We start from the raw sequence: 26,527 nt of genomic DNA on the forward strand, positions 1-26,527 counted from the left end.
GGTTTCCATGGCTGAGCAGCTGCATCCAAGCCTTACATCACCAAGTGCAATGCAAAGCGTCAGATGCAGTGGTGTAAAGCACACCGCCACTGGACTCTAGAGAAGTGAGACGCACTCTCTGGAGTGACGAATCACGCTTCTCTGTCTGGCAATCCGATGGACGTGTCTTGATTTGGCGATTGCCAGGAGAACGGTATTTGCCTGACTGCATTGTGCCAAGTGTAAAGTTTGGTGGAGGGGGGAATATGGTGTGGGGTTGTTTTTGCAGGGGTTGGGCTTGGCCCCTTAGATCCAGTGAAGGGAACTCTTAAGGCGTCATCATACCAATACATTTTGGACAATTTAATGCTCCCAACTTTGTGGGAACAGTTCTTGGATGGCCCCTTCCTGTTCCAACATAACTGCGCACCAGTTGGGATGAATTAGAACGGAGACTGCGAGCCAGGCCTTCTTGTCCAACATCAGTAGCTGACCTCACAAATGCGCTTCTGGTAGAATGGTCAAACATTCCCATAGACACACCTTGTGGACAGCCTTCCCAGAAGAGTTGAAGCTGTTATAGCGGCAAATGGTGGGCCAACTCAATATTGAACCCTATGGACTAAGACTGGGATGCTATTAGAGTTCATGTGCATGTAAAGGCAAGCGTCCTTTGCCTCACTAGGCACTTACCTGAAGATAGGAGCAGTCCTTCCATCCCATGCTGCCAACTCTGTGTGGAACACTTCTCTCACCCCCGCGATGGATATCAATCCTCCAGGTGGTTCTCAGCAAATAAGGTCATTGAAGCCATAATTTAGCAGATATAAACCCTGGTTCAGAAACCCTCATATAGAGGCATGACACATCTGCCTTTTTATCTCAAAGTGGCTGTGCTATACAGCAAGAACACACGCAAGAGGTAGTTAAGTGGCTTGCAAAGCCCTCATCCTTTTCCTACTTCCAGACACAGAGAAGCCAGTTGTCTGCAACTTCTACTATTGTGCCTTCTTCTTCTTCTTCCTGCTTTTCTGCTAATCCCAACAAACTAGCAATGAGCAGTCGTGGAAATATTTGATCACGTGATCAATGACTAGTTTGTAAGAGGATAGCTTTGGTCATGTGCAAGCTTTCCTTGTTTGATATTAAGGATGAGGAAGATAACACCAGGACCATAGAGACAGGGGACATCAGGCAAGAAAAATTAGGAGAGTTGTCCCCTGATGCAGCGCTAACACTAGGGTGAGGGTATGTGGGTGTGGATTTGAGTGCTAGGTGTGCAGCTTCTTAGAAGTGCGGACCGGGGTGTCCGTTTGCCAATAGGAACAGAAAAAGGAGTGCAGAAGCGCTACTACCATATAGTGACTTGGTATAACCAAAAAAGGGAAATGCAACTCACCAAGGAGTGTATGATGGCGCGTTATCATCGGCGAGGGGTGGATGGATAGGAGTCCTTGGCTGGTGGGAGTGGTGGGCACTGAAGGATATTTGTGAACAGATGGGGGTGTGTGGGTTTGTCACTGCCGTTGGGGCTGAGGAGGGTTCAGTGTTAGTGAGAACCTGGGTCCAGATGCTATGTGTGGCAGGGATCCTGGGTAGAGGGGGACCGCTGATTGTGGCAGGCACGGTGAAAACAAGTCTGGTGGATGCTGTCAGAACTGTAAGGGGTATAGCCTGGGTGATGTGCGGTGTAAGGCTGCCTGTAGGAGTGGTACAGGCGGCTGGATGAGGCCAGTCAGTTTGAGCCTGGACGCCGAGTGGATCGGGGGCGGAGACTGTATCGCTCACTGACAAGCGGCGGGTGTCAGGGGGAAAGAAGCTGGTGATTAGGGTGGTTGCCTGGAGATGGATGCTACGGCCAGGAGAGCCGGTCAGAGTAGTGAGACTCCAACGCTTGAGGGCACGAGCAGGGAGCCCGGGACAACGAGCGGTGTGTCTGTGGGATAGAGCGGGTGGAGGCGGAAAAACAGAGGTGTACAAAGTATGATGTGGCAATGCGGCGCGGCTACGCATTTCGAAGAGCCCGTCTTCTTTTTGATGCCAAAGCGTGAGGGGACAGTTGGCGGGAAATGGACGGTTTTTGAATGTGGGGAAGTGGGTGGAGCTGTTGAAGGGGCGGGGAGAAGTAACGATGAAGTGAATGACGGCAAATGTGGATAAATACATAGGAACTGTCAAAGTGGAGGAAGGGGAAATGAATGATAAGAAAGAGGCTATTATGTGAGCCATTAGGAACATCGTGGGGGAGTGAATCAGGAAAGGAAAAATATAATTGGCGATAAGTCTGTGAAGGGGATGAATGGCGATGTGCAGTGGTGGGGGGTGGGGTAGTGAGAGGGAAAAATGCAGTGATGGGTGAGGTGAGGGAGAAAAAGCTAAATTACAGTAAAAAGTAGTGTGTGTTGTGCTGAAAGACTCTGAATAAAGGGAAGAATCATGTGTTGGAGATTGAGGCTGGGGCATGCACGGAAAATGACTGTAAAAGGACCACTCTTCAGTAGGAAGAGTGGCCACAAAGAATGTGGGATGGATGGGCTGGGTTAAAAAAGAAAAAGTGGGCAGTGGGCAATCCGGTTCGGGGGGGGGGCGTTCGTGTAGTAAATCAGATGATGGTATTAATTTCCAATTCTTCATTCAAGCCATGGGGGGACAGTGTTTAATTTGTAGATCCAATAGGTTTCCTGTTTGCACAGGAGGTGGAATATTTCTGAAGGGGCGAGTTTGGCGGGGATCTGCTCAATCGCAAAGACTTTTAGGTGCTCAGTACTTTTGTGGTGTTTCAGGAGGAAGTGGCGTGGGACGCTATGTTCCGTGCACCCCCTTTTTAATGAACCTCCTGTGTTCTCCTATGCGTTTATGGAGGGGTCGGATGGTGCGGCCTATGTACAGGAGGTTGCAGGAACATTGTAGGCCGTAGATTACGTGGTCGTGGGCACATGTAATGAATTGTGAAATGGGGTATTTGGTACCGGAACTGTCTTGGAAAGAGGACTGGCCATGGGAGATAAACTGACAGGTGAGACATTGGCGTTTCTTGCAATTGTGGACACCAATTCTATTGCTGAATGTGAACCTCTGTGTTAGTTCGGGTTTGTGAGTGGACAGTTTACTGGGGGCCACTATGTTTGTGATGCTCAGAGCTTTTTTGAAGATTACGGAGGGTTTGGGTGGTAATAGAGGGCCCAAAGTGGGGTCACAAAGTAATAGATGCCAGTTTTTCTTTAGAATGGCTTCAACAGCCTTGTGCCTGCTATTGAATGGGGTGATGAATCGGACCGGGTTAGTGGACTGGCGCTCGGTTTTTTTGTTGTCTCTTAGTGCTGGGGTGTTGGTGATGAAGTGGTCACGGACCTTATTGATGAGGTTTTTAGGGTAACCTTTTTCGACAAACTTGTCTTTCAGTACATGACTTTGTAGAATGTACCGTATTTTTCGCTCCATAAGACGCACTTTTTTCCCCCCAAAAGGAGGGGGAAAATGTGCCTGCGTCTTATGGAGCGAATCCCGACGCCCGAGACATGCAGTTTCGGGCGCCGGGCGAGTAGTAGGAGCCACTGCTCGTTTAATACGAGTGATCTAATGAGATCACTCGTATTAAAGCCGAGCAGCGGCGGCGGCGATCACGTTCAGCAGTAGGAGCCACTGCTCGTTTAATACGAGTGATCTAATGAGATCACTCGTATTAAAACCGAGCAGCGGCGACGATCGAGATCACCATAGAGCAGACGAAGAACGGACTTTCTTCGTCTGCTCTGTGTGATCACTGAGACCGTGGCGCTGTAATCACAGCGCCACCTGTCTCAGCGGTCACTAACTGCAGCTTCTGTCACAGCTTCTGTCATAGAAGCTGTGTCAGAAGCTACAGTCTGTCGAGTGCTCCATAAGGCGCGCCGGACCTCCCTGCGTCCTATGGTCCGGTGCGTCTTATGGACCGCAAAATACGGTAGTCCTTTTTGTTTGTGCAATTTTTGTTAATCCTCAAGAATTGCCCTTTCGGGACATTAAGCTTCCAGAGAGGGTGGTGGCAACTTTTGTAGTGGAGATAAGAATTGACGGCGGTGGGTTTGAAGTGTGTTTTCGTGATTATTTCAGTGTTGAGTTGGGTGAGTTCGAGGTCTAGAAAGACCAAAAGGGACTTGTCTGTAACGTGTGTGAAACTGTCCTGAGGGGTTGGTGTTGCAGTACTTGACAAAGTCATTGATGGTGTCAAGTGGACTGTCCCAAATGATGATGATGTCATCGATGTAACGTCCGTAAAAAAATCAGGTGTCGGGCGAAGGGATTATTGTGCCAGATGTGAAATTCCTCCCAAAAGCCCATAGTTAGGTTGGCATAACTGGGGGCATAATTGGCCCCCATGCCTGTGCCCTGGATTTGGAGGTAAAATTCCTGGTGTTCAAAGGTGAACTTGGTGGAATTGAGGATGAATTGGGTTTGTTTGTGATGGAGCTCTGGTTCTCGGGACAAGTAATATTGTAAGGCCTGGAGTCCTACTTCGTGGGGGATGGAGGTGTAAAGTGAGCAGACATCAAGGGAGACCCAATGGTATGTGGGCTCCCAAGAGTAGTTGTGTAGTGTTTCGATTAGGTGTCCAGAGTCTCTCAGATGGGAAGGTGGTGACGATGGGCTGTAAGAAATGGTCCACGTATCGGGAGAGGCCACTGGTGAGACTGTCAATGCTGCAAATGATGGGGCGCCCGGGGGGTGTAGTGCAGTTTTTGTGAATCTTGGGTAGGTGATAGAAAAAGGGTGTTTTGGGTTGTGGGGGGCACAATACTGCTTTCTCTTTTTAGTGATGATTTTTTTCGTCGAACACTTGCTCAATCAGGGGTTTTAAGGCGTTCAAGAATTGGGGTAATGGGTCAGTTTTTAGTTTCTGGTAGGTGGTGGTGTCTGACAGCAATCTATAGGCCTCTTTTGTGTAATCGTTGCGGTTTTGGATGCTAATGCCACCGACTTTGTCTGCTTGTCGGATGGAGATGAGTTTGTTGTTGGTCAGTTCCTTAAGAGCTTTCAGTTTATGGTGGGATAGGTTGGTTTTGTTCAGTTGTTTGGCCTGGCTATTTGCTTTAGGCGTTTTTTGTTTGTGGAGGATCACATAGTTTGACGAAGTCTGTGTATGTAACTTGATAGAAAGTTTCAATGTACGCTCCTTTGGATTTGAGTGGGTAGAATTTGGACGGGGGGTGAAGAGAGGTGTGTCTGCAAGTTGGGCTGGATAGATTCTCTAGAAGAAAATCGGCTGGGTAGCTGGGGTCGGCTAACTCTTCCAAGATCGCCAGGATATCCACGTCCGGTGCCGAATCTTGGGGGGGGCGTGGGTAATGCGGCCTCGGTGTCTGGTGGTATGGTTTTGTTGTAATGTCTTTTTAAGGGTGAGATTGCGGTCTTTGAACAAGGTGAAGGAGTTGGGTTTGATGTCGGGTGCAAAATTTAGGCCCTTTTTGAGTAATGCTTCCACGTGGGAGGTCAAAGTGTAGTTGGAAAGATTTAAGATTTTTTACTGTGGATTGTTTAGGGACTGTCTTTCTCCCTTTGTGGCATAATGAGTGTGTCCCTCCTCTCCTTGTTTTTTTCTTTTTGGGGGGCGTGTAATGGATGTGGTTAAATGACTATGATAAAAATGCCTATTTCAATATATATTGTAATATATATATATATGTTATTGCTCCTGTTCATATTAATCCTTAATCAAAACGGCTGCCTAGTTAGTTGCTCAACTTAGCACCCCTCCCCCTCCTATGAGAAGTACGCACTAGAAATAGAAACCAAGATGGCGCCTCCAGGAGAAACAACACCCAAGACGAGACGTCCTGGAAGGAGGTTACGCTTTAATGAATCAGTCCAATTATAACCTAGAAAGCTATCGCAAACGCTATGTTTACATATACACTATCAGCTGCCTATATAAAACACAACAATGCAGAATAATAAAGAAGTATTTTTACTCTGACTCTCGGTGTCAGCGTGTTTTATTTCTTCACTGATACCGTAGTGTGCACACTTTGTACTGAATTTGGCCCAGGGAGAGATATATGTCGGATTCTTGATGTCCGAGTCCTTAACAGGCGCATGGCACCCAACGTGGGGCCTCGGGTTCTGTACCGAAGGACAGCCGATCGAGAGGAGACCAGGACGCACCAACACACGAGGCAGCAGAGACTGCTACCTATGAAAAATACGGTAAGAGATAACATTTAATATCTTCTTGCCAATATATCCTGCCTCTGTTTTGGCCTGTCTCTGTGTTCATATCGGCTTCCCACGGTCAGCAAAGAAAAGACAGGTAACGCATCTTGCCCGAGGTCCATTGATCAAGAACCTGTGTAATCTATATCTGTCACCTGTATATGTTGTGTTGTTGTGTTATATGTATTGGCCTGTGGTAGGGTTGTGGAGATATCAGACGAAAAAGGTGGTCACAGATGACATGCACTGACGTACTTAAACTTAAACGTACTTAAAGTAAAACATCAGGATCCTGCTAAGTAGCATGGAAAATATTAAAAATACGTCAATGCAAGGGTTGGATTTTTGAAAAAAGGAAAATAAGTGTATTCTGCTCCAACAGATAACATTTATTCATTGGAAAGGATAAGATAGATGGCACATTTCAACACGCTGGCCTTATCAAAGAGTTTTATTCCTTTCAGCCAATTCTGCACAGATTGCTCCCTCTGATGCTCTTCACCCCAGAATGCTTAATTGTAGAAACTCCACAATTAGGCTGTTTGAGGTGAAATGCGTCTGGGAATAGTCTGTGTGGAATGTGCTGAGGTAGTCCAGAAGCATTTTGATAAAATGAAGGTGAATAAAGCACCTGGACCTGGATTTCAGTTATATCTTGTTTTTAATGACTGACATAGTACAAATGAATTAAAGAAGATGTGGTCCCTATATTTAAAAAAGTACCAAGGTCTTCACCAAGCTGTAACCTTTAAGGTTAAAGAACTCCAGGCATAATTATTTTAAATCCTTGCAGTGGGGCAGTAGAAACAAAAATAAAACAAAGTTATGCTGACCAGAAACTCGCAGCCGTTTGGCTGCTATTCCGGTCCCTGCTGCCTGTCCCCTCCTTCGCGCCAATGATGCAATGTCCCTCGGCGTCCTCACATCCTGTACAGTGTAAAGGAAGTGATGACTCACAGGACCTTATACAGACAGAGCAGAGGGAGAGTGAGGTGGCAGGGACCGGTCTAACAGCCAGCTACAAGGTTCTTGTGAGTATACTTATTTTTGTCCCTAGACGAAAATAGAGCACCTAACCCTTGCAGTGTGGGGGTACAGCCCCAACTCCAAGGGTTAAGAATAATTATGCCTGGAGTTCTTCTTTAACTTTTATTTAGGGAAAATTTTGAGTGTACTAAAGCAGTGGTCACCAACCTTTCGGACCTCATGGACCACTAAATTCATAATTTAAAATCCCGCGGACCACTTATATGAATAAAAAAAAAATATATATATATATTCTCATAATCTTTGTTTTCTCATATATAAATATATTCTCATATGTGTATGTATGTACAGGGGTGTGGAATTCCTATCGCCCGACGCCCGGGATATGCAGTTTCGGGTGCCAGGCGAGTAGTTTTTATGTACATTTAGCCCGGCTCCGGACAAGCAGAGCTGAATGTACCACTTGTATCAATTTGAGCAGTGGCGATCGTTTCTGCCCGCCCCCCGCCGTAGTTTTCGGGGTCCCCCGCTCTCCTGGGGGACCCTGAAAACTACGGCACAACGGCTCAGCCATAGAGCAGATGAAGAACGTCTGCTCTACGTGCTCTCTGAGACCGTGGCGCTGTATGCACAGCGCCACATGTCTCGGCTGTCAGGAACTACACAGAACAGCTGTTCTGTGTTGGAGGGCAGGTTCCATAAAGAGAACCTGTCACCTCCAAACTATCACATAAGGGATTTTAATCCCCTATGTGATAGGAAGAACATTAAGTGGAAAAAAGTAAATAAATAACAATTTAAAGAAAATTTTAAAAAGTTAAAATAAAATATATAAAGATTTAAAAAATAAAATAAAAATGAAACCCTGCTGCCCCCGCCATCTGCATGCAAATAAACGCATGCGTAGGACATTCTGCATGTGCTTTGAGATTGCAGCTGCCATTCCATGGAGTAATGCTCTGGACTACAAATCGCAGAGATGTAAAGCTTATCTCAAGGATGAGCCCAGCTGTAAAGCTTGGCAAAACTTTAATTTCTATTTGTTGTCTGTTCTTGCAGTAAACTGCAAGGAAACTGACCCAGTAGCATTTAAAAGTACTTTACTTGACGAAAATGCTGCGTGTACAAACTTAGTTACAGGAAAAAACAAATTACATAAACAATACAGGCTGCTACAAACATTCACATGAACCCACTACACTATCTTCTAGTACATGTATGATTTCTAGGAGGGGAAACATTGAAAATTTACTTTGCTCAGGCCGCAGGTTCCTAAATTCCGTAATGAACCAGACTTCTTGGCACAGGCGTTCTTAGGAAAATGGCTTCTCGTTGCAGTCTCTGCTAAATCCTTTGTATGTCCTGGTCTTGAAGCAAGTCCTCTTGTCTTGTGAAGCCCCCTCGTACTGTCCCCCTCCTGTGAAGCCCTCGTCTTGTGAAACTGTGCTAAAGGACCACATACAAGAGTATCTACTAGAAAACAATCTAATAAGCAATAACCAGCATGGAATTATTACTGAAGTTCAGTTAGAATGCTGACGTTATCAAACAAATTTACTTTTCCTTTCATAAAAAGTAATCTGAAACTTAGACAAAGAGGAGGGGTGCTGTGAATGTACTATATTTGGACTTTGTGTTAGACATGGTTCCCCATAGATGGCTAATGTATATGTTAAGGTCTGTAGGCTTAGAATCATTAAAAAAATTATCTGTTTGCAGAGGATTTAAAGCTGTGGTAGAATAAAGTCTTACAAGATATCACTAATTATCATGGATACACCATTTGATCAAGCACATACATCACAAATGCAGTTGAAGTTGATACAACATAGCTTCCAGTCAACTATCAACTAATGAGGTTTGAAGTTGATATTACATCACAGCCAGGCAACTAGCAATTTTCAGAAATAGGTCAGCAATGCCAGTCTCTATACTTTTTTCATGACAGGTTTACTTTAAGGTGATCACACTTTAAGGGGAACTCTGCACCTGGAGGTAAGGAGATGTAACTTCTGTATAAGAAAAGGGTTATGTCTATAAAAATGTGTAATTGTCTTTACTAGGAGCTACTATTTGACTGCTTCAAAAAAAGGGTTGGGTGTGTTTCTAAATCCACTTATTTATAAGTAACACTAGAATGTTGATCCAGGAAGTATCGGATTGCCTTTTGGGAAGGATTTATATCCGTTAGAACAAATTGGACTACACCTAATGGTGTTTTTTCCCCCTTGCTCTGGCTCACCTATAGAGTGCTAGTGTTTTTATTTATTTATTTTAGTTTAACTTTATAGGCATGTATTTCTTAACCTATGTAACATAATACTAGCATTTCTCATTAGCAAAAGTCCACAAAAGACACTTTAGATACAAATATACTGTGTGTTTATTTGGTTAATAAATGCATTATATACATACACAGCATAGATATTTTGCATGAGTTACAGAATATTGTACAAATTTCATATTTTTATTTAAATAAATGAACAAAAACACAGTACAATGAAATCAACATATCCAGATCAGCTCATTTCTAATTTGGTAAATCCAGCTATGGGGTATTTAAGTTTAGAAGCTTGCTCCAGTCTACTGTGGGGAAAGAGAGAAAAAAAATGGAACCGTTTTCCCATTTTATTTGGATTCATAAGAACATCATAGCTCGCTATCAAATGTTGCTGTGTAGCAGCATCTTTAGCATTTTCCATAAGGACCTGAAAGCATAATTGGTTTGTAAAAACAATTAAAAAAATGAATCAGCACAATACAGTGGTCTAAATATAGTACTATGTATTGCAATTCAAGAAGTTTCACGGATTTAACACATGCCATTATTATTTTGAGTGAGAAAACACCTTTCTTGCCATTTAAAACAAGTGCCACATCTTGTGACCTAAACCCTAACCAGCACAAATCCCATGGTGCTGTTTTACAAACCGACTGCAAAAAGTCTACTATTTCAAATCAGGCAGATCATGTTTGGTAAATGAGTTTTGATGAAGTGAGTAAGAAGATCAGAGACATAACCAGGAAGCATAGCTTGCATGCATAACAAAGCAAATATACCTGCCCAAATATACATACTGCATATATAATTACAAACCATACGGAGAAACAAATTTCTTTCACATCTATCTACAAAATAAATAAATAAAGTTGCCTTTAAGGTTGGGTTTGAAAAATTGGCTCATCTATGATCTATATACTGACCAAGCCAGCAACAGTAGGATAAAAAGTCCTAAAAGGCACTGATCTTGGAAAAACTTTCTAATCAAACCTTGTTAAGTTACTTTTTGGGACCATATTGTTTTAGAATTACAATTATATGTACCTCATTATGCCTTTCATTGGAATTCTTTCACTTCTTTGGTATACTCTTAAATCTCTCTACAATCTTCTCCCATTGTGTAACAAGACTCTTGTTAGAGTTACATTATTATTATGCAGGATTTATTTAGCGCCAACAGTTTGCGCAGTGCTTTACAATATAAGGAAGACATTACAATCACAATACAATTCAAGACAAGATGGTAAGGAGGGCCCTGTCCATGAGCGCTTACAATCTAAAAGGGAGGTGCAAGTGATACATTAGGAGGTAGCTGTGTGGGGATGAATTGTTTGAGAAATATATACACATATATATACATTTTAAGTCTCCTTTGCTTATTTTCATCATCAATGTTTTCTTCTCCTCTATAAGTCAACACTTCCCTTTTCTGTTTTCACTTTCGACCTCCCCTACTTTCTTATCTATCTGTTTAGTGCTAACGCAAAATCCCTTAGTAGGAGAATATAAAAGAAAATTAACTTTAAGTCATCTTACCTTTAACCGAAAATCAATTCCCATATTTCTCAAGAATTCGTGTTGTGTGATAGGACCTAAAAAGCTCACTTTGTTTGCAGTCATGTTTTTCAAAAAGTTAAAGTCAACGTCAGCTGTAAGGTCTGCTGTTCCTGGATCTAACAGCACGTTGTGTAATTGGTGAGACCGGAATCCCTGAACACAAAATGAGAGCACCAACAAAATCTTGAGCATCAACAGCACTTTACCCAATCACTACAAGAGATCACATTTCTAGTCTATAACACCCTAACCAGTCTTAAGCTCTCCAGTTCTAATCAGAAAATATATTGGCTGAAGTAACTATTCTTATTACAACTACAACAGTGTTTCATGTTTCTTATTTCATATATGTGTAGAGTTACCAAAAGTAGCTGATGCCATGATGGATTTTATTGAGAGCAGTGAAGATATTTTTCAAAGATTACCATTATCTTGTGTTTACCTAATTGTGTGTCTGCAGGTACCCTATTTCAATACAGTTGAGCAAGTAAAAGTGAGAGGTGTTCCAAATGGCTTGTCTTAGATCAGTGATGGCTAACGTTTTTGAGCTCGAGTGCCCAAAACTGCAACGCAAAATCAATTTATTTTCACTGATTTCTTCCCCATACAATGGACCTGGAGTGACGCGTATTGCATCACTTCCGGTCCCATAGCTGTCACTCCTGGGCTCCTGAAGCCCAGCAATAAGCTATTGAAGTGCAATCTGCACTTCAATAGCTTATTTCAAGTGTAAAGGTGATACTAGGGGTCTTTTAGACCCCCAGCATCACCTTAAAGAGTACCTGTCACTGCCAATATGCTATCACATGAGGAGTTTGTAAGCCCCCCTATGTAATAGCATTTAAAGTTAAAAAAGAAAAGTTTTAAAAATATTAAATACATTAAATGTAAAAAAAAAATCTAAAAAAAAATGAGTTAGGTACCTGGTAACTCTGTTTCTAGGAACCTTCCAGGACAGCATCAGAGAGATAGGCTCCTCCCACCGGAACAGGAAACACATCACCCACACATAAAAAAAAAAAGAGCACAAGCCTTGCATACCTCAGTTAAAATATAAGAACCGAGGGATACAATCATTGTTAAACCATTTGAAATATACACTAACATATGACCATATAGTAGAACTCTCCAATGTCGGGCAGGAATCCCTGCTGTCCTGGAAGGTTCCTAGAAACAGAGTTACCAGGTACCTAACTCTAATTTTTCTCTAGTCCCCTTCCAGGACAGCTTCAGAGAGGATAAGCAAGCATGACCTCGTAGAGTGTGCCGCTACATGTTCTGGTGGTTTCAGCCTTTGCAGATCATACGCTTGTTGGATAGCCAATTTCATCAATCTTCCTATAGAACTTTTAGAAGCTCTCAGGCCCTCTTTTGGTCCTGAGAACAGGATGAACAGATTATTCGACTTCCTGATGCTTTTTGTCTTGTTTATGTTCCAACACACAACGCCGGGCATCAATCCCTTGTAATGCTGCTTCTTTCTCATTTGATGGATTGGTACAGAAGGAGGGGATTACTACATCCTGTGTTCTGTGAAACACTGAAACCACCTTAGGTAGGAAAGCCGGGTCTGGTTTTATTATGATTTTGTCCAGAAGAATAGTGCAGTAGGGATCCAAAATCGATAAGGCGTGCACCTCACTGACTCTCCTAGCCGAGACAATGGCTACTAGCAGAGCTGTCTTAAGCACGAGAACATTTAAGGAACATGTCTCAATTGGTTCAAACGTAGGTCCCAGGAAAGCTTGTAAGACTACTGATAGTTGGAAAGTAAGTCGCCACCGGCGGTTTTGCCCTGGCTACCGCTCTCAAAAATCTTTTGATTAGCGGATTCTCTGCCAATTTCTGATCCAAGAAACAGGAACTCCCTCAACTTTCCCCCCACCCTGGCTACCCTGTCATTGGGTCTTGGGGGGTTGAGGAGGAGTAAAAAGAAAACTGCTTTTCCCTTTCTCGTACTCCCAGTTCTTGTTCCTGAACTGCCTTTGCTTTTGTGGCATCCTTTTTTATATGGGTGATTACACTGACCACTAAAAAACTTCCTGTTTTATTTTTTGGGGAGAGGAAACCCTTTTTTCCTAATCACTGATCCATCCAGGACCGTTTCCAGTTCTTGTCCGAACAAGAGATTCCCAGTGAACGGAAGACCTCAACTGGGCCAGCCAGACATCCAATGTTTGGCCATGCTGTGTTTGGCCATAGCTGGCTTAAATCCTACCCCTGCTGCTTCCCAGGCTCTTTTCAGCAGGGTCTCTGCTTTTTTGTCCATAGGGTCTTTCAGAAGCCCCATATCTTCAAAAACGACAAGTCTAAATTCTTAATGGAACTTGGCAAGAGATGCGTCCACCCTAGGACATTTCTCCCAAACTTCAACGTCCTCCTCTTGAAACTGAAATCTCTGTTTGAGCTTAGAGGCAAAAAACACTCTTTTCCGGATCAGCCCATTCAGTCTTAATCAAATCTTTAATGGACTGATGTACAGTAAATGTGCAACATTTCTTGGCCTGCAAACCTTTATACAGTCGTACACCGACAATTCCCTTGATCTTCTGCTAGTCCTAGCGTATCCCAAACTGCTTTAAGAAGCTCGTTTGTCTCATGGGAAGGGAATAAATACCTGCAGTGACTGGACCAGCCTTCTTTCCCTGACTCCACGCATTCCCCGTCTTCCGTGTCAAAAGAAGAATCTGCCAGCACGGACGCCCTTTTGCTAATACTTAAGTTAACCGACCCTGGGGCTAACTGCGTTCCTGAACATGAAGGACCTGAAACCACATTATGGCTTCCCATTATCCCTGCATCCTGGATCACCATGCGGAATGATTGAAAGGTCAACACCATCTCATCCCTTATACAGTCCATCAGGCCTTTAAACATGCTTGAAGATTCGTCCGCCACCAGCTTTCCTACACATGATTGGCACAGTGGCTTTTTGGAGGAAGAAGGATACTTAATATTGCATGCTGCACATTTCTTATTTCTGGACCGACTACTAATAGAGGAAGACAAAGTTCCTTCAGAGGGCTTGGTCTGCAAAACACAAACAAACCAAAGCCCTAATGAATACCAGAACTTAAAAACGTGTCAACCCATCCCTCATGTCCCCAAACACAGAGAAAGAGAATAGGAATGGGGGATCCAAAACCCCCTCTCCTACCTTAGAGCTGCTAGCACCAGGATCCACCAGATTAGATGATGCTGCCGTAGTGAATGAGTCTGCTCCAAGGGCCTCCTGCCCTGATGACTCCAGCTCCAGTGCCCCGCTTCTGATGCTTCCCCTTGCGCGTGTGGGAGCCGCAGCGGTTCTGCATCCTGCTGCCTCCCCCATCCTGGGACCGTCCATGTAGCGTTACCGAGTGGGTGCCTGCAACCAGAACCTCTGTCTTAAAGACCATACTCCGGAAGTGGGGCAGGCCGGAACTACGCCGTACCGGAAGTGCACGAAAAAGTCACTTCCGTCCTGAACGCACACCTGAACGGTCGCATATCGTACCCGCTGCCACCATGAAGCCTCCACGGGAGGAAATGGCGGCCCGGAACCCCCGCACCGCCACTCCACCAGCCGGGGACCAAGATGGCGGTCTAAACGGAAGCTGCCCAGGGGAATGGTGGCCTAACTGGAAGCTCCATGAGGTCCGACCGAACCCAATCATCACAGCCAGAAAGGTAAGCAACCCTCCGGAGGATCTCAGCAGGATGGTGGAAGGTCGCAGGACTAGGGAGGACTCCACTGAGTCCTTTATACCAGAAGGATGGTCGCCTTGCAATCCATGCAGTAAACCTCAGGCATACAAAAATAAGAAAACCTATAGACAGATGGGGCTGTCTTGGAAGCCCCCTCCATGAGCACCTCAGGTCCACTGTCCCAGGCATGCAGTACTCACGAACCGGGAAGGCCCCTGTTCATTAGCACGAAGGCCTGGCTTAAAACAACAAACATTATGATGTCCTGTTTGGCTGGAGGAAACACAAAAAAAACTGAGGTATGCAAGGCTTGTACTCTTTTTTTATTGGGTGTGGGTGATGTGTTTCCTGTTCCGGTGGGAGGAGCCTCTCTGATGCTGTCCTGGAAGGTGACTAGAGGAATTATTTTAAAGGTCCCCCGCCCCAGCGACCACGCGCGTCGTCTCGTAAACACGCTTCGGTTGAGCCTACGGCGATCACGCTACACATATTGGGTATCGCCGCGCACGCAGGAGTGAAAGCTCTAACACTCGCACCAATATTAATGGGCATCTCTAAACTGATGACCTGTAGGGGCTTTTGAAGCCTTGTTTATGCACTTCACTGAATTCTGTCGCAGTTTCACAGACGCACACAATTTCTAACCTGGGCATGTTGGGTATCTATTTACTCGTTGTAACCTAAACTTTCATATTTAAAAAAAAAAAAGGTTTTATATAGTGTTTTGGGCCACTAAATTTAACTTAAGTGCATTATTTCAGTACATTTTTGGATTTGATAATAGAATGCGCCAATGTCATGCAACATGAAGATTTGCAACTGCCCCCATTTAATTCTATAGGGTCTTGGCTTTCAGAAAATATATGTTTGGGGGTTTTAAGTAATTTTCAGGCCTAAAATGTGGATTATAACATGGGTGCAAGCATTGGGGTTAAAGGGCAGAGCAGTGAAATGGAAGTGATGCAGTAACATGTAGATAAAATGTTTTCTGTAGAACAGGAATGTTAAAGTGATAATAAATTCAAAAGGATTTTAAGCTATGTCAAATGCTGAAATCACTTACAATGAATGCCTTGATGTTTAAAAGTTTTAGTTTCCTGCAGAATCAGCTGGTCCCCTGAGCAGTGGTCCTGATAACCTGTTTTAGAGCGACTCCTTTCTCAAGCAGAGTGCTATGCAGTCACCCTTTTGTGTGCTAGTAGCTGCGTGCGTCTCCACAAACACAGCAAATCAAGCTATTCCCCTCTCTAAGCTAGTAGATGAACAGTTGCTGGAGTCAGCACTGTCTTTTGTGATCTTGTACTGGACAGGAAGTTCATGGAAGCTGAGCTGAGAGACTTGGAAATAGATGTTCAGAAATATGATGATTGTACGTGTTTGGGCAAAAATGTAAAGCAATGCTTTGTTGGGCAATGTATAGTTGCTTCATCTGGATTCATTATTGAAAAAAAGTTTGAGAGTTTAATACTACTTTAAATAAATTGTTTCCATCTTATATGTTAGGTAATAAACATACTTGTCCAGAAACAAGTCTTCCCCCACTGAATGTCTAGCATCAAGTAGACATGGTTACAGAGACAGCATTTTTGGGATTCAAGAGACAATTCTGTGCCCCGGCTGTTTTTTCCTGATGAAAAAGTTTTTTTTTTTAATTGTATAAGCATGTTGCTGTGGGTGGGCGCACAACATGCATTGGAGGAGGGGAACCCAGGAGGGCAAAATATAAGCAAACTAAACTTCAGGTTCAAGTGAATGAAGAACTGAATACTGGAGTGATGGCCATGATTTAAACTCACAGTTCCAGGAAACCACTAGAAGTCTTTAAAAAATTACAATGTATAATGAAGAAACAACAGTGCTGGAGAAGGTTGCACCATATTCCACTCCAAGAGGATGGAAATAGCTTGGAAATTACAAAGCAAATGAGACAGGAAGGTTAGAGACCCTGAAGCTTAGAATGTTAAAAGGTTTTGAAGTATGCCAACTCAAGATAGAGCCATATAGTGCCAACTATTGGGCTTCAGACTAACAGTACTACCTCAAGCAACAGGTTGTGGAAATCAAAGGTAGATACACTAGACCTGGATTCAAACCCAATAAATGTGCCCAGCACATCACTCTTACACCCATGCAACAACAAAAAAAAAAAATAACTTATGGTAAAGGGGAGTAAAATATTTCAATTTGTTTCTCTCTCTCACTTTTTTCCTATCATTGCTTTACAGCGGTAAACACTCTCTTGGTGCTGTGTTGTTGTGGAACAATAACAGAAATATGACATACCAATTAACTAGAATAATAAAGCTTTTAACTACCAAATGGAAAATGTTTAGCCACATATGATAACCTGAAACAGGAAACACATACTCTGAATGTATCTTCCTTGTCTCCCGAATGTCCATAGTCGGCTATGAGAGCAGCTCCTCCATATATTTTTAACTGGCTTACAAGCTTCTGAATAATTACAGCAGCTTCAGGACAAACCTCCACATGATTCCTATTTTCATCAGGCTACAAAAGAAAATATTAAAAACTTAAGCACATTCTCATTAAGAGCTAAAAACATGCTACTTAGCATGTCAACCATATTCCTGAAGCATAGGTTTAGGTATAAATTGCTATATGCTTGTCTGAACAAAGGGTACACATTTTTTAATCTGCCACTCCACTTCTACACTGGCTAAATACGTTATATTGGGCTTTCAGACAAAATGTTAGCTGAGCATGTATTCTTTGCTCAGTATATCACCGCAATAAAACTGGTCATGGCTGTGAGGGGCAGAATATGAAGTGATTGTGGAGATGGAGTGTGATTTGGAACATAGATAGGGCGGGGCTTAGCATAGCTGGGGGTCATAGGGAAAGAGAACTCTTTCTGAAGGGGGGAAGGAGTAAAGTGGAGGCTGATCGTCAGGGAACACAAATAGCAAAGTGTTGTTTAGGGGTTTTGACAGACATTGTTTTGATTTGTTTTTAGAGAATGCGAAAGAGGACCTGATCATGGAATGGAAAGAAAATAGATGGACAAATTAGAAAGTAGGGGGTCATGTATGAACTGCCATTTCTCTTACCTGTGGTAGAGAAAACAGTTACAGGTCTATTCACTAAAGGGTGAAGAGTTTGGAAAAGGCAAGAGAAGTGATCTAGGACAACATAGCTGAACTGGAAAGTGAGCTGATTTGGAGAATGTTTCCAAATCAGCTATTTTGGCCCAGATTGTTCACTTCTCCTGCCTTCTCCAAACTCTTCACCCGTTAGTGAATAGACCTGTTAGTGAGTCTGTAGTTGCAACACAACTCTGACAATGGGTTGGACTTGCAAAAGGTGGGAAGATGCAGGGCTTAGCACTTGCTGGACTTCTGCATATTTAAGAAATGTTAGCTGGCATTTTGGATATGCATGTATGTATGTATACATTATGGCAGCCAAAAGGACAGTGTGGCCAGTATTTGCAGATAACATACCAATGAAATAATAGATTTATAAATAGGATTTATAAAGAAAATATTTATACAAAAGCCAGAAACCATACCATGAGTAGTGTGGATTGCAGCAGACAGTATTGTGGAGAGAAGTACAGACATGATTAGGCTCATGGACAATGCCATACCTTATCTTAAAAAAAACCCCAGGAAGTGAGAGGAACAGCTGGCAACATACTTCCTCTAACCTTCTGGGAAACAAAAGTGTGCAGGTCTTCTGACCCTCAGCTGTCTTATAGCAGCAAAGTGCCACAACGTTTCAGCCAAGGAATCACTGTTGACATTTTCTATAGCAATGGACAACACTTTCAACTAAGGCTGTCCACATGAAGTGTGCAATGGACAAATTCCCCGACACTTCCTGTAAAGTTCAGGTTGTGTGTGACATTGCTTTCACTGCACTCATAATGCACATGTATATAGCTCCTGAAACGCTACCAGGACCTCTCTTTTCCACCCTGACTGGACATTAGCCTACTACCAGCAAAATGTGGCCATATTTTTCCCTCTTCTTTCCACTTTGACTAACGCAAACAGCAGGATATCAGCCTACTGCTGCAATAATGCCTCTCTGCAGACCTTTTTTCTCTCCCTCCACCAAGTTTTATCCCTGATGCTCAACACCCCTACGTTACCTCAGACTCCTGCCTGCCTGATCTAGCAGTTGCTTCTGAAGAAAAAACATGTAATATTCAGGTGTCGGTGTGGCCAGCCATTAGCTGCAAGAGTGTAAGCTATGCACTCCTGCCAGTCTGTGTGGGGACTACAAGAAAGAGTAAAGGTGCAGGGAAGATGGACATGCAGAGTATGTACTGTGCCTAGTGGGGCCTCTCTCCCAATCTGTCATAACCTGCAATATGGAATCAGCGGCTGCAGCAGCAGGCACTACGCCAGGCAGCCGTCAGAGCAGGGAGTAATAGGCCAGGTACACCAGCAAAATGTTTTTTTTTGTGTCAGGGAAGGACTGGAGGCATGGTGTAGTGAGCATGGGCTACACCTCGCTCTCACTACAGTGCATACAGTACATAATTATCCTCCACCCCACTCTCCATTGCATCTGCACAACTACCACTCACCTTGCTCCCACCACTGCATTTACACAACCACCCCCCACTGCACCTGCATAAACGCCACTCTTGCCACCACACCTGCTATACTGCCTCTCTCACTCTGCTCTCTCCATCGCACCTACATGGCTACCCCTTACCCTGCATGATTGCCTGCATGGCTACCCCTTACCCTGCATAACCCTTACCCGGCAACCACCATCCACCACAGTGCCTGACCCCTCATCCCCCTGATATGATCACCTGCTCATCCTTTGCTTACTCCCTGCTTTTCCCACCTGCACAGCTAGCTCCCTGTTCTCAGTACTCTGCCTGCATGTCTCTTCCTCCTGCTCTCACTATTGCACCTTCAAGGCCGCCCCCCCCCCCCCTCCTCTAATCCCCACGCTTATCATTGCACCTGATCCCTATACTCCGCCCCTGCTCTCCCCACCATGCATGCACCTATTTCACCTTGGCACCTGCAGGCCCTTCTCCCAGCTTTCATCAGTATGCCTGCTTGCCGTCCCAGGATACAAATGTTTGGCTTTACATACACTTTAAAGCTGCCCATACACCTTACGAATATCGGCCGATTTTCGAATGCGCTTTCGTCTGATATTCGTAAGGTTGATGGGCAGTGTACAACTGCAAATAATGTACAATCCATCGCCTTTTGACTAACCAGCAGGTTAGAAAACTTTGGTCGATCGTATGATTTTCGCAAGGTTGGTGGCGTTTCCATAAGTCAAAATCCATACGATTTTACACTGCTTATGCGCAAACAAAAATATGTGCGGTCGATTACCGCAATTCGTCCAGGTGCTTTTTTTAAATTACTGCTGATTGAACTGTGCGATGGCCGGGGCAGGATGGAGCTGACATACGCAAATCGTACGACGGTTCGATCATCAGACGATCGCAAGGTGTATGGCCAGCTTTAGATATAACAAGTGGCCACTCCCTTGTAGCACCTCAAGTGTTTATTATAATGAAAGCTACTGTATTTTTCAGCCAAAAGGTAGAAACCATGTGAGTTCTTGGCTAAGAGAGGGATAACTGGACAATCCATTCTTTGGGGAACACGTGTGTAGAGAGGTACATTTTTAATTGTCAAGAGGTTAAAAGGTGAGGCTGCTTATACTGTATGTAGTATTTATTGGCTAGTAAGGTGATACATAGTGAGCAACACAAACTGCATATGCATTAACCCCTTCGTGACGGGAGACGTACAGTGTACGTCCCGTCACAAAGTGGCTATATGACTGGCCACGTACACTGTACGTGCCGAGTTATATTAGCCTCTGTAATGCTGGTAACTGCTGATTCTCAGCAGTTCCTCACAGTCATGAAGGGGTTAAAATGTGGCTCAGTTAGTGAAAAAAACAACTGCACTGATGTCTATGACTTCATTGCCAGTATCATACACTACTATACATATACTATACAGGTAGAACAGAAAACCCAATTCAGGTACAAACAGCACAGTTTATTTAAAAACTTACTTCAATGTAAACATCACCTGGAGGCTGGTTATGATCTTTTAGGGAGAAATAAACGAATGTTTCCCTGCAGAAGTAGTTTATTGCCTATACCACTCTCACTAGGATATAATGAAATTATCTCTAACATCTTGCCACCCTTTTTTATTCTTAATTATGAAAAAGTGATCAGAAATAGAGGCATATTTATAAAGGTGTCTATACACCTGCTGATTATCGTACAATAATCAGGGGTGATCCCGCGATCGTACAATAATCGACAGGTGTTTGGACAGCGTGCCACTGCATCTACTTTCGTCTTCCTAGCACGCTGGAAAACCCGCCAAAAATCGTACAATTTTCGGCCGGGTTAGTAGTGTGCTTGGAAGACCAAAGCCGCACGGGCTGATGTGCGCACGCGCACACTGCTTGCTCAGCATTGCAATCATCGTCAAGCCCTCCCCTCAACGGGGAGGGCTTGCGATGATCGCAAGTACGATCTGCCTGTCCGAGATGGGCAGGTCGTATGAAATTTTAATGACCTTACAACCATCACACAACGAAAGTCATGCGATGGTTGTAAGGTGTATGGCCAGCTTAAAAAAGTGAATGTGACATTCAACAAACAGTCACTGCAGGTGAATCAACTGAAATGTAAAATGCATGCACCAGGAAGCTACACCTGCAGTGAACATTTGATGAATGCCACATCCATTGCTTTATAAATATTCCCCAAAGTGTGAAACCAATATTTCGTTTTTGTACTGGCCACAGCAATTAGAGAGATCTAGGACCCAGCATAAGAGTCCCTACTAGATGGCAACCTGAGATACAATTTGTAATCAACCATCAACACTTACATGTAAAAGGTTAACGTGTTCCTTCCAGTAAAATGATGAAAACTGTACAATGTATTGTGCATGTATTCATTTAAATAGATCTATTTAAAGGACACCTACAGTGTTTAAAGTGATAGTAAAGTCAAAATGCTTTTAAGCAATTTCAAATGCTGACTGAATCACTTACAATGGATGTTTCTCCTTGATATTTAAAAGTTTTAATTTTCTGCAGATTCAGCTGGTTCCCTGAGCACTGGCCCAGATATCCTGTTTTAGGGTGGCTCATTTTCCCTTGCAGGGTCCTATGGACCCAGTAAGCTGTGTCTCCACAAACACAGAAAGGCAAGACACCCCCCCCTCCCTTCTCCTAGCTGGTAGTTGGACAGTTGCTGGACACTGTGCTGTCCTTTGTGATCTTGTACAGAACAGGAAGTTCAGGAAAGCTGAGCTGAAAGAGTTGGAACCAGCTGATCAGATACATGATGATTGTAGGTGCTTGAGAAAAAAAACTAAAGAAATACCAGAGATGCCAGACTATACCGTGCTGGTTACAATAAGCCTTGTAACCAAGTGTGCATGGCAAACACTATCAGTCAGTCTTTGCATAGGTTTACCAACTCTCTCCTTTGTGACAGTGGCTGGTAAAAGTTGCTTAGGTACCAAGCACTGTATTGTGGGATAGGAAGAAGTTAATGGCTCCTTTCCTCATACCAAGGATTCAGAATATGTTAGGGCACCCAGCAGCACTGTTAGGATGGTCATTGCAACAAGTCTGGAAGCTTATGGTGCCCGAGTACCCAACAGTTCTTACAGGATTATCATTTTGTCCAGGCTACAAGTTTACATTAAAACTGATCTCCAGTCACCATTGACAATTTACTAATTTAGTTGCCCCCCTTGAATAGCAAGGGTTAACTACTTGTTTGATCTAGAGGAAAAAATAAATACTTACCATGTTCTCCTGGCAGTCACAGCTCTCCTTCATTGTCCTCGACGCTCAGAATGGGGGCAAGTCCTCAAATACAACACTAGACTGCTGGTTTTGCATTGTAAGTGATAACGTTTGAGAGGCTGTGACTGGGCAAGCAGCTATGAGGAGTGACTTCATGGGACTGGTCGCAAAGCCAGGGAGGAAGCCTGCAGGAGTAAGGCCCAGTTCACACCAGAAACGGCATCACAACTGTGTGCGTCTGTGCAGTTGCACTGCGATCCGTTTTGACATGCATTTATATGCGTTTGCACTGCGTTGTGATGCAGGTAAAATAGGACAAGCAGTACTTTTTCTGACTGCACCTGAATGGATGGCAATGGTGTGAATTAAGCACAAGAAAGCCCATAGGAAAGCATTGCGATGTATTTTGACTGCAGCAGTCAAAATAAACGGACCGCATCACAACTGCATATGGTGTGAACTGGCCCGGAGGGCTAGGGTAAGTATGTCCCCTTATTTGTTAACCCCTAAACTAATATTATTATTATTATTACATAGTATTTATATAGCGCCAACAGTTTGCGCAGCGCTTTACAATATAAGGAAGAAAATTCAAGACAAGATGGTAAGGGGGGCCCTGCCCCTGAGGGCTTACAATCTAAAAGAGGAGGGGAAATTATACATGAGGTAGCTGTGGGAATGAATTATGTGAGAATGTGATGAACAGTTACCCTTGCTCAGCAAGGAAGGGAGCAGCTTACAAGTCCTAAGAAAAGTTGCCCGCATTAGTTTTCTTTTTTCAGGCATTTTCTACATTATTTTCAACTGTTAATTGTGCTAACATCACACTTCCTGTCCCTCTGTGTCTGCACTCAATATCTATGGACAGAGCTACGGTTGTCACACTGGCTGGAATTCAAACATGTCTGCCTTTGATTGTCTTCACTACATATGGAATAATGGGAGTAGTTCCAGTTCAACTCAAAGGAAGTGAATAAGTAACTGCATTTCTGTCAAGATCAACAGGTGTTTTCTGTACTTACTGAAAATGTTCTTAACCCGAAAAAAGAAAAGTAATGCAGCCACCATATCCAACGACAGGTAAGCTGCAATACATCAATTTTGTTTTGTTCAGTTTAGTTATGCTTTAAGATCCCAAGGCAAAATAATATATTTCTATCAAAGTTACATACAAATACCTGAACAAATGTTCTTGCAATAAGAGAACAGCCAGAACCAAGAACAAATCTTAATTTTTGTGGATTCTCTGGATCAACATCAACTAGTATTTCTTTCCATTTATCTTGGATTTTCTGTGAGGGAATCAAGATTTTTTTCTGTAAGATTGTTTGGAAAAATATATTCTTATCATCTACTGCAGGGGTGGCAAACTCAGGCCCTCCAGCTGTGGTGAAACTTCAAATCCCATGATGCATCTGCCTCTGCGAGTCGTGCCCGTGGCTGTGAGAATCTTGCAAAGCCTCAAGGGACTTGTAGTTCCACAACAGCTGGAGGGCCGGAGTTTGCCACCCCTGATCTACTGCATTAAATAGAATAACATGTTTTTTACATTTACAATAGAATGACGGTTCATGACTAATACTGTATATTCTAACACTTTGTTAAGGACTGGACATTTCTATGTGTGCAAATATGATGGTGCATAATGTACGTTTGACTGTATTTTCAACATATGTATAGACACTACCTGATGGTATACCTGTCTCAATATTTGTTCTCCTCCCTACCAAACAAAAAAAGTATGGAAGCTTGTGATATTTGTCTTTGTAAATGTGATAAGTGTGATTCCTAGGAGGTCCATGAAGGTCTAGGCCAGGAAGTCATTACATCAAGATAAATCTACTCGTTATTTTGGAAATGCCAAAAAATGTAGTCAGTTCCCCAGTTACAAGATAACCTAACCACATATTTCAAAGTTTTTCATTATGCGATTATTTACTTTTTGCCTGCTGTCAGGTCTGCTAGTAACATGTTTAGAAGCATCTAAAACATTATCCTATGGACCTGTAGATGACAAAGAGAAAAAGAGAAAGGGGTTGTTGCTTTATGAGACAAATAATTACTGATACCTGACCTGATAACAAATGGATTTGGAATTGTGTGTATAAGGTTTACCACCAGTGATGGACATAGTTAGCAAATGGCCCCCATTGAAGAACAATTTAAGGCTCTCTCATTCATTTAATACCCAGGTAAAGACATGTATTCATATTCCTTGTGTACAAAAAGGCAGATAAATACAGGTTACGAGTAGCCTTTATGAGGAAGTGAATTCTCTCAAGGTCCATGATATGCAGCTAGGCTTGTACAGCAAACACCTAATTTGCTTACAGGTGAAAAATATTAATAGGAAATGGTAGAAGCACTCATGTCAAGAGCTGGTCTGGCAGGAAAGGAAGGATGTACTCCTTGCCTAACTACTTAGATATTACAAACTGGAAAATGGTTTTGGCATGTCTCTCACTTCTCACATGTCCAAGAAAAAGAAAGTGCTCAGATCTAAATGAGCATAGGATCTCAGTGTCTCTCTGCTCAAGTAAACTGGTCCCTATGCTCCAAAAGGCCCCTGTGCAGCTTCACGGTCCCTTCAAGATACAGATGACAAGAAGTGTCTGGCCATAAACATGTATGCTCAGCCAGTATGGGCTTGCATGTTTATACTACAATTGTTCGGTCTATGACCATTTGACTACCATGTCATACGTATGGCTAGCCTAATAATGTAGTAGTGTCAACTTGAAGTGAGAAGGGGAAGCTCTGACATTGATTCATGAATGTTTGTCTATTTTCTCCTCATGGCAATGTTGGAAGTAACATCATGATGGTTTAAAAACGATAAAAAGATTCTATGCTTAGAAGTTTGTATATACTCTAGAACGGTATGATAAAATAAAGCTTTATCATGGGGCCCTGGTGCTGCAGGAGACATTTTGATGTTATAAATGTCAAAATGCAATATAACTTGTATGTGTAAAATTCTGTGAACATAAAAGTACAAAAGTAAAGTAGTACCTGTAATTTATGTATGGGCAAAGCATCAAAAAATTCATGTGCTATGTAAAATGTATAACCTAAAAAGAAAAGAACATATTAAATATAATAGTATATTTAAAAAAATATAATCATAAATATTAAATTATATCGAATACATGTTAGCCTTTCAGTCTTATATCAGTTGTAGACATAATTGCTGTTTTAACAAATCTAGGTAGGGAACTTTCTTACAAATCAAATAAGTGAGCACTATAGATAAAAATGCACCTAAATACTTTCATTATTTGCTTTTCTACCAGGTTACAGGACCCCCTTGCTCATCCTTGGCTCTACACCAGGGGTGTCAAACTCAATTTCATCACGGGCCGCATCAGCATTATGGTTGCCCTCAAAGGACCGGTTGTATCTGTAAGACTATATAAATGTATCTACTTTTTATCATATTAAAGAATTGCCTCTGCATTCTATTATTATTTATTAATATCCTCTATATATATATGTAATAGCTAGGAGAACATACAACATAGAGAAGATGCCACCAGGCTATTGGAAGGGAACACCGTAAGCCACCTACGGCTTGCTATGAGATTGCTGTCCTTCGTTGCCATAGCGGCAGCAGGACGCAAGCACAATGCGCAGGCGCGGCTTCACGGCGCAGGCTGAATCCATGCCAAGGGTGGACCCTACAGGCCACCCCCGGCCTGCTACGTTGCTGATGTTCCTAGTTCCCATAGTGGCAGCGGGACGCTAGTGCAGTGCGCAGGCTTACTGCACAGGCGTAGATGAAATTCACACCGCCGACGGACGTCCAAATACACTCAGGTGTGGGGGCGTTATGCCGGCGGTGGGGGCTATTTAGGAGGGGGTGTTTAGCAGGTATAGGACACGACGGTGGTGGCCTGCGAGCAGGGGGCATTAAGGTGGCTGCAGGAGATTGGGACCGGACCGACCGGATCTTTTACTTCCTTCCACCCAAACCCGTTGCTCCATGAGTAGAACCTGACAGGTATGTGTACCCTAATGGATATGCTTACTAAGAAGGGAGATTATATATAT

General features: G+C 43.2%; 1 protein-coding gene across 1 annotated transcript in view; it reads right to left on the reverse strand.

Annotated features, from left to right (window-relative positions):
- Positions 1-9,633: 9,633 nt before the first annotated feature.
- NDUFAF7 (NADH:ubiquinone oxidoreductase complex assembly factor 7) overlaps positions 9,634-26,527 on the reverse strand; it is a 102,364-nt gene continuing 85,470 nt past the window's right edge. The window contains exons 6-10 of the mRNA XM_018572823.1: positions 25,490-25,548; positions 23,656-23,769; positions 17,045-17,188; positions 10,973-11,146; positions 9,634-9,863 (exon numbers count right to left, since the gene is read on the reverse strand). Coding sequence (XP_018428325.1) covers positions 9,675-9,863; positions 10,973-11,146; positions 17,045-17,188; positions 23,656-23,769; positions 25,490-25,548 — 680 coding nt within the window. The 3' untranslated portion in view covers positions 9,634-9,674. The remainder of the gene's footprint in view (positions 9,864-10,972; positions 11,147-17,044; positions 17,189-23,655; positions 23,770-25,489; positions 25,549-26,527) is intronic.

Source organism: Nanorana parkeri, unplaced genomic scaffold (assembly GCF_000935625.1).
Source record: "Nanorana parkeri isolate BGI_ZX_2015 unplaced genomic scaffold, ASM93562v1 scaffold2142, whole genome shotgun sequence".
Taxonomy (NCBI): domain Eukaryota; kingdom Metazoa; phylum Chordata; class Amphibia; order Anura; family Dicroglossidae; genus Nanorana; species Nanorana parkeri.